This window comes from Sinocyclocheilus grahami, unplaced genomic scaffold (assembly GCF_001515645.1).
Source record: "Sinocyclocheilus grahami isolate Dianchi unplaced genomic scaffold, SAMN03320097.WGS_v1.1 scaffold146.1, whole genome shotgun sequence".
Classification (NCBI taxonomy): domain Eukaryota; kingdom Metazoa; phylum Chordata; class Actinopteri; order Cypriniformes; family Cyprinidae; genus Sinocyclocheilus; species Sinocyclocheilus grahami.
The window spans coordinates 1091035-1100300 of record NW_015505325.1 but is presented as its reverse complement, the minus strand read 5'-3'; the positions used below and the strand labels follow the sequence as shown (position 1 = coordinate 1100300).

General features: G+C 37.9%; 1 protein-coding gene across 4 annotated transcripts in view; it reads left to right on the top strand.

The window, feature by feature from the left end:
• Positions 1-3557: 3557 nt before the first annotated feature.
• LOC107591784 (transmembrane protein 115-like) overlaps positions 3558-9266 on the top strand; it is a 17974-nt gene continuing 12265 nt past the window's right edge. Inside the window, exons 1-3 of one of the 4 annotated variants that reach the window (XR_001609905.1) lie at positions 3558-4037; positions 4519-5423; positions 7536-7942. Coding sequence is in view for 3 of the 4 variants with exons in the window: in XM_016281037.1 (XP_016136523.1) it covers positions 4567-5423; positions 7536-7764 (1086 nt within the window). In the remaining variant the exon portion in view is untranslated. Of the gene's footprint in view, positions 4038-4058; positions 5424-7535; positions 8883-9266 lie in introns of those variants that run through there. The other 3 variants (XM_016281037.1, XM_016281035.1, XM_016281036.1) reach the window with 3 other exon arrangements.

Below are 9266 nucleotides of genomic sequence, written 5' to 3'. Positions count from 1 at the left end.
TGTCCGGGATGATGGTGTTGAAAGCGTAGCTGAAGTCCCCAAACAAGATTCTTGCATAAGTCCCTGGTTTGTCCAGATGTTGGAGGATGTAGTGCAGTCCCATTTTGACTTCATCATCCACAGACCTGTTTGCCCGGTAAGCAAACTGCAGGGGATCCAGCAAGGGTCCAGTAATGTCCTTCAAGTAGGCTAACACCAGTCTCTCAAATGCCTTAATGACCACAGATGTTAAAGCAACAGGTCTGTAGTCATTAAGTCCTGTGATTTTTGGTTTCTTGGGTAAAGGGATGATGGTGGAGCGTTTAAAGCAGGAGGGGTTTTCACAAAGTTCCAGGGATCTGTTGAAGATCAATGTGAAGATGGATGAGAGCTGGACAGCACAGGCTTTGAGGCAGGCTGGAGAGACACCATCTGGGCCTTTGGCTTTCCTTATCTTCTGTCTCCTGAAGACTTTGCATACATCATCTTCAGTGCAGGTTGAGAAACAGTAGGGGGGAGGGAGGGGAGGGTGTTGATGGCTGTGTTGTGAGACGGTCAGAGTGGGTGTGGGGTGTCAGACCAGGCTTTTGCTTTTCAAACCTGCAGTAAAACTCGTTGAGGTCTTCAGCCAGGTGTTGATTGGCCTCAGTGCTGGGGGATGGGGTCTTGTAGCTGGTGATGGCTTTCAGTAAACCAATAAACCGTTGAAATTAAAACCATACTGAATTTGTGGAAGAGCTAAATCTTTGTAGACGTCAGGAATTGTTTTTTGTGTGAGAAGGTGAGAACATGTTATCCTTGCTGGCTTAAATATCACTGTCTGCTCTACCTGTGAGTACACAACATGTGCAACAACACCTGTCAGCATCCCAGCGGGTACACAAGACCCCAGATGTACAGGTGAGAACAGGTGAAGGAGCAGCCAAGACCTTTTTGTACATGGTGTTCTACACAACAGAGGTCACACCCTCTGTATAACTGCATAACCTTTTCTGACTGACGGAATGAAAGATATTTGTGATCACTTCAGGAGATGCACCGATCGACCGCCCTGGGACCGGAATTAGCCGATTTTCCCCATGATCGGCCCGGACCGGTGACCGGCCGGTCAGTCTGCCGAATCTGAGCCGGTCCGTTTTGACGTCACACTTACGCTCATATCCGCATGTAAACATGTCGTTTTGCGCGAGAATGATTCTGATTTTAATTGCATTCAGTGTAAACGGCGACTGATAATGTATTTATGTCGTGCCAGATGAGGCTCGCGCAGCCTAAGCGAGTGAGAGACTGTGCAGAAATCAAAACAAATGAGCGCAAGAACACTCACAGAAAGTTATATAGATGCAAAAAAAGATATTTATAAAATATGATTTAGGTAAGCACATTACACGACCAGGATGTTTCCACGAATATCAATATCAACACGATAGCAATGTGACACTGATTTTATACAATAGTAATTCAATAAACAAGAAGTTAAAATTAAGTGACTTCAGATTTAAGACAAAATATTGACTGTTTTTGCTCAATTTCGCTGACAAAAATAGTTCCAATCAAAGCCACAGCAGACTGTTGTGTCTCCGAGCAACACAGTGGTGTTTTGTTACTGAATGAATCCACGCTTTTGAATGAATCGAGTGAGTCAATGATTCAGTGGCCCATTCATAAAGACAGTCACTAGGGCTGTCAAAATGGCTGAAAAACTAAATTCGAATTTTGTACTTAAGTATTATCAAAATATTATGAAGAAAAGCTTTTGGATTCTCTCCTGAGGCCACAAGAGGGCGCATCGAGCAAAATATTACTAATGCACGTTTCTTCAAAGCATAAGGTAACATGACTATCTGTGAAAAAAAGTGCATAATGTTTAAAATAATGTTTATAAACATTATAATTAATTAAGTTGCTTAAACAACTTTAAACAAAACAGCATCATGTATTTATGCATAGTTTAATACAAAGTAAATTAACATACTTTCCAGAAGGCCAACAATTCACTAAAAATGTTTTTTTTTATTGGTCTTATGAAGTATTCTAATTTGTTGAGATAGTGAATTGGTGGGTTTTTTTTAAATGTGAGCCAAAATCATCCCAATTAAAAGAACCAAAGACATAAACTACTTCAGTCTGTGTGCTTTGAATTTATTTAATAAACGAGTTTCACAATTTGAGTTGAATTACTGAAATAAACTTTTCCACTACATTCTAATTTATTGAGATGCACCTGTAGTCAGTGTGAGATGACTTTTGTCTGCCACCTAGTGGACTAGATAGGACAATGCTTTTAATTTGTCATGTCATTTGACAGGTAATTATTGCTTAAAACTAACTAATATCTATTTTTACATTGTAAATTTTAGCTATGTTATCCAATATTGATTAGTATCGTTTTCAATTTCAGTTGTAAATACTTATTAGAGACTAATATTTACTCCAATAATAATTAGTAATATTCATTGAATTACTAGAATTTGGTAATTCGATATTAGTAGCCTTTTCTTTTTTCTTTTGTGCTATAGCATTGTTAAAAAATTACATTGCTATTTTAATCAGTTAAAGAAAACATAGTAATATTGTGTGATGAACAGTGTTGGGGAAAGTTACTTTTAAAAGTAATGCATTACAATATTGCGTTACTCCATAAAAAAGTAACTAATTACGTTACTTAGTTACTTTTTATGGAAAGTAATGCGTTACGTTACTTTTGCGTTACTTTTTAAATCTGGACAGGGCTTGCTTGTTTGTTTTTAAAATAAAAAAGTTATATTTTTGGCAAATATATAAAAGCCTTTTCACACCAAAAGTGAAATGAGTAAGCCTCAGGCTGAAGGGAAAGTAAATTTACGTCCGCACAGTAGAAAGCAGAAGAAGACATTTCAACTCACTTCAGCAATAAAAAAACACACAAATGTTTGTCTAGAGTAATTTGTGCTTATTAGTATGATTGAACTGGATCATCGAAGGTCAGAAGCAAAGACATTGGTTAATAGAATGGGATTAAATACATAAAGGATATTTGTGTTGTTTAACATTTAATTATTGCAGGTTTGCGTCATATTCTGAGTTGCATTACTTTTATTAATTTTGAGGAATACGGAATCTTTTTTATGAGTGAGATGAATTGATGCATATTCATATTTATTTTGAACTACAGTAACATCTTCTGATTTCTCTCAACATGGGGACAGGAGAGCTATCAATCAATAAATTGGAAACAAAAGTAACTGGCGTTACTTATTTGAAAAAGTAACTCAGATATTCTCTTGTAAATTATAAAGTAATGCGTTACTTTACTAGTTACTTGAAAAAAGTAATCTGATTACGTAACTCGCATTACTTGTAATATATTACCCCCAACACTGGTGATGAATAATAATTACTAGTAAATGTATGGTAAAAAAATGCGATCTCATTAGCAAAAGTTCACAGTTGTGTAGCGTTGAAGCACCGCTCACACAGAAGTCACTTTCAAACCAAGCAGCTTCGATTTCGCAACTTGAACCTGTTGCGAAATCTGCGTGGTAGATTGTGACTAGCAGAAAAAGAAAAAATAATATTTTTAGGGGGGGGGGATTCATTTCCCAGCAGTCAATGCCGTAAACGACACGCCCAGTCGCAAAGCTGGACGGTGACGTTTGCAAATCTGATGTTTGTGCTTTGTGGGTGTTTGCTGGAAACGCCACATTCTCAAACCACAAAACACAAGCTTAATTCAGAAGAAATGGCGACGTTAGGATATTAAAAAGACAAGCTGGGACGTTTGTCTCGGATTCACGCTTACTGGCTTCAAACCTGCTACCTGGAGGCCTGTTGTGAGAGGAAATCCCCGGACTGAACTGCGACTCCAGGCCGGTCTGAGAGGACATGCCACCGGAGAGAAAGCTGTTCATAGCTCGCCTTTCTTCGCGTATTTTACCCATATAACAAACGGCAAGTGCCTGAACTAAGACCAAAAGACTTATATAAGACATGAAACTGTCTAACTGACATGAAAATGTGTTCATGTAGATCGAGGAGGTGAGGTTTATGGAGTGTTAGCAGACGGTGCTGATAAACAGGTAAGGTTAGAGTAGCTCGGGTGATTCTGATAGAAACGCGTAAGTGAAGAATTATATATTAACAACTCGCAGACAGAAAGACCTGAGCAGGTAGATAGTCAAAATAATGTTTTGTCAGTAAGGTCAATTACTTATTCAGCAAGAAAGTTACCTTGACTAAAGCTTTATATTTAAAAGTCATTTGTATGCATACTGGAAGATCAGATTATTTGCTAGGTAACAATATTATTTAAACCAACAGCTTTTAGTTTTTTGAGAGCAGTTAAGATCTGCTTATCTCACCACAAGTGTCACAATCACCTGTAAGACCAGTGTGAAGTAATACTGTCATTTTCTCTCCACAATCTTCATCTAAGACACCATCCCAAAGTTGCTTATGTTGCAACCTCTGTTGATGAGGTCACACTGCTTGCATGTTGATGTCAGGGTGTCATCTCCTAGTTGTGTCCCTCATATTTGACACAAGCTGCTGATTTCTTAGGCTTGCCATTTCTGGAGCGTTTACAACTGAGGACTCGAATCCATCAGAATGAACCGTTACCTGCCAGTGGCACGGCAGCACTTTCTGAGTGCACTCGCGAGCACGAGCGTAGTGGTTAAGTCCATATGTGCCACAGTGATCCTGCTGTACCTGATCTCCTGGGCTGCTAACACCCCTTACCTGCTTGGCGTCACACCTGGCTTCCTTTTCCCACCAAACTTCTGGATTTGGACGCTTCTGACCCATGCGGTGGTGGAGCAGCATATTCTCGGCATGGTGGTGAACATTGCTACTGTGATGGTTGCCGGACGGCTTTTGGAGCCATTATGGGGAGCGCTGGAGCTGCTGATCTTCTTCGCCGTGGTAAATGTAGCAGCCGGTCTCCTATCTGCACTGTCTTATCTTCTCACCTATTCTGCGACCTTTGACCTGGACTACCTGTTTGCCGTACGGGTGTATGGCGCACCCGCTTTTCTGGGGGGTGTTCTTGTTGCTCTGAAGCAGACTGCAGGAGATACCACAGTGCTTCGAGTTCCTCAAGTACGCTTGAAAGCCGCCCCGGCACTAGCCTTGCTAGCAATAGCCGTACTGCGGCTAGCAGGGCTACTGGACACTTCAGCTCCGCTAGCAGCATGCGGGTACAGTGCTCTGTCCGGGTGGGTTTACCTGCGCTTCTACCAGAGGCACCCTAGGGGGCGTGGAGACATGTCGGACCACTTTGCCTTCGCCTCGTTCTTCCCAGAGGCGCTCCAGCCGGCAGTTGGCTTTGCAGCTGGGCTTGTGCATGCTGCCCTTGTGAAGATGAAAGTTTGCCGTAAGATGGTGAAGCGATACGATGTCGGGGCTCCGTCCTCCATCACCATCAGCCTACCAGGCACAGACCCACAAGACGCAGAAAGACGGAGGTACGTTGATTTAATTCTGAGCAATTCTGATAAGCTGATATTTATTTTCATGGTATGGTTGATATTCATATTATGTACTATTTATTATGGTGGCCGAGAAGTGCTAAACAAATCACAATTCTGAAAACAAAATAACAAATTACAAACGCAAATGCAAGACTAAAAAACAAAATAACTCAGAAAGCACAACAACAATTCAGAAAACATTATAACAAGTCAGAAAACACAATGACAAATTAGAAAACAAAATAACAAGTCAGAAAACACAACGACAAATCCGAAAATAAATTAACAAGTCAGACACCACAACGACTAATCAGACAAACCGGAAGAGGTAGGTATAGTTTGAGACAGCGCCATTGGTTTGGGATTACTCACCGCTGACTGGACGAGACATCTGGCAATCAACGTAAGTTATACAGGAAGAACCAGCCGAAGAACAGCAGAGTCGTGGTAAAAAGTTTGGAGATGCTATTAAAGTAGCTCAGTTTAAATGTGTTGTATGAGTTGCCCTTACTATGGAATAAAAAATACAGGGTGTCTGTTTACATTTAGTTAAAAGTGGCTGTAAATCATCAGCTCCAGTGGCGCAGATAGATAAGTGTGTGTTGTTGGCTTTTTGATGCGATCGACCCGGGTTTGATACCGCCTTTTGCCGAACTTTTTTTTCCTCCCTTTTCAAATCTCGTATTAGCAATGGATTCTATTTACACTTAGTGAAAATAGCAGTATTTTTAGCAATATGCTATTTACACTAAGTGCAAATACCTGTTTACACTGTTAAAATAGCAGGATTTCTACTATCAAGTATACTACTTGTTGCAAATAGTGGCAATTATCTACACTTCAGTATTGTAGTACATTATAAAACAGTATGCAATAATGTATTGAGTGTAAATTATCATTTTCATTTTAATTATTAAATGGATGCCACCAATAAAGCCCTCCCTACACCTACCCTAACCCTACCCGATACTTTATTTTCAACTTTTTGATTATTTCCTTAATTTTTATTGAAAATAAATGCCTTTACGATGTGATACGAGATTTGAAAAGGGAGAAAAAAAAAGTTTGTCAAAATGGCAACGTCAAGCGCTTATCCTTCTGCGCCACTAGAGCTGATGTTTTACAGCCACTTTTAACTAAATGTAAATAGACACTCCATATTTTTTTATTTCATAGTAAGGGCAGTTCATACAATACACTTAAACTGAGTTACTTTAATACCATCTCCGAACTTTCTACCACGACTCTGCTGTTCTTCGGCTGCTTCTTCCTGTATATGTTGATTGAAAGATGTCTCGTCCAGTCAGCGGTGCGTAACCCCAAACCAATGGCGCTGTCTCAAACTATACCTACCTCTTCCGGTTTGTCTGATTTGTCGTTGTGTTTTCTGACTTGTTCATTTGTTTTCGGATTTGTCGTTGTGTTTTCTGACTTGTTATAATGTTTTCTAAATTGTTGTTGTGTTTTCTGAATTGTTATTTTGTTTTTTAGACTTGCATTTGCGTTTGTAATTTGTTATTTTGTTTTCAGAATTGTGATTTGTTTTGTACTTCTCGGCCACCTTAATTTATTCTAATTAAAAACTAAAATTAATTGTTTTAAATGCTACAAATGAATTTAGGAATCACAACTTTTTAATGTACAATATGAAAAATATGGTTATTTTTTAAATTCTACTAAGTTTAGCTCAGTGTTACGTTAATATTATTGATATGCAATTATAGTGTTTATTAATATTTTGAATTAGCTTTTATTTTTATGTTTTCAGTTTCCAAAAAATTTAAAGTGAAATGAAAACTTAAAATATAAAGATAAAAGTATGTAACAAAATTACTAAAATTTAAACTACAATTATTTTACTTTGTTTTAGAAATTTTGCCACATGCTGTTGTCATTTTTATTATTTTTTAGTTTATCTATTTAGCTTTCATTTGTTTTTATTTAATTTTTAGTTGTTTTAGTACTTCAAAAATGTTTCTAAATTTGTTATTAATCTAATATTTATATTTTATTTTCAACTTTATTCAATAAATTGTTTAGTACATTTAAAACAAGTCTTTAATATTGACCAATGACCAATATGGTACCGACATATTGTGCATACAGGCAACTGGCGTTGAAAGCTCTGAATGAGCGTCTGAAGCATGTGGAAGACCAGTCAGCTTGGCCCAGCATGGAAGATGAGGAGGATGATGAAGATGAGGAGGTGCGAACGGACACTCCTCTCCTTTCAAGCCGAGAGACTTTGCCACCAGCACCCAGCACCACACAAAATCCTACGGGACAACAGGAGTCCAGCATCATAAGTTTTGAAGATGCTCCGACCCATTCATAACACACAATTCTCCTTTTTGTCCTGCAGAGTTCACTTTACCCTTACAGTCACAAATGCTACTGGAGACATCTCACACACACACACACACATTATCTTGGGATGTTTTACATACACAAACGAGGAGTTGCCACCAAATGAACACATTACCCAAACGAAATGACAAAGACATACAAGCTCAGTTTTTCAGCTCTATAAAACCCCTGGACTAGTCTGACACACAACATCTGCAGTGTTCCAGTACTTTTGCTTTGTAAAAACAATATCTTCTCTCTCACTGGCCTCTTGTGTAAGGTTTTTTGGGAAGTACCGTTTCTGAATAAATGCTCTAATGGTTGATGGGATTCAGTTTTTTAAATGCATGGAAGACTCTACAAATGTTTATGGGTTGCCTCTTTTTTATTTTTTTTTGGTCTTGTATCAGGAAAAAAGGCAAGATTCCTTATATTTGAGTAGATGTGATTTTTTTTTGTTTTTACTGATGTTAACAGCATCAAAAGAATGTCTGGAACATCAAGGGCGGGATTGCTAAAGATGAAGAATGTTTATGCAAAATTGAACTTTTCAAAGAAAGCGTGATCTCTAATTTAAGGTTCTGCTCTCATTGATGATGCGGCTCTTTGGTTTCCTTTTCAGTCATTTTGATTTCATAGGTGGTGGCATAGCGAGGAGAGATTACATACATTCATTTTATATGAATGGATTAAATACAGTAATTTCAAAGATTTTTTCGTTCAGAATAGTTTTAAATGATAATAGCAATACAGAATCTGATTCTGTCCCGTTGTACCCTTTTTCTCATCTGTACTTTAATGATCTGTCTTGATGTGTTGGCTTTGATAAGAGTGCTGCACTCTAAATTATGAGCTTGCATAATGGACCTGTTTTTATAAAACACAGATTGTCTACACAATGTGACTTGAGTTTCATTTAATGCATATTCTTCTCTGGAGATTTTTGATTAGGGTTCCTGAAATGTTCACTAATATTTTATAACCTCTTTTTCTTTGCAGTTTTTAATTGTTTATCTGTTTTCTCGTGGTTTCTAGGTGTCTGTCTTGATGCTTCTCTCACAGTCTTATTCTCTGATTATTTCAACCCAGTTTTTTTTATCTCTCTCCATCTGTAATAAAAATTGAATGAAGAGCACACCTGTCCCAGAGGACCTTATTGATTCAAAAAAGTCGATGAGTGCATTGTTATTCACATTATTTGTTAGTGTTTATGTCTCTGTGTATATATCATTCATTGGCGTGTAAGATTTTTGTTTTAGAAAGAAGTCTCATGCTCAGCAAGGCTGCATTTAATTGATGAAAAATACAGTAATATTGGGTAAAATAACTTTTCTATTTTAATGTTTTATAACGTAATTCATTTCTGTGATGTGAAAGCTGAATTTTCAGCAGTCATTGCTTCAGTGTCACATGTTCGGAAATCATTCAGTCAATCAATATGCTGATTTGGTGGCTCAAGAAACATTTATTATTAGTGTTGAAAACAGTTGT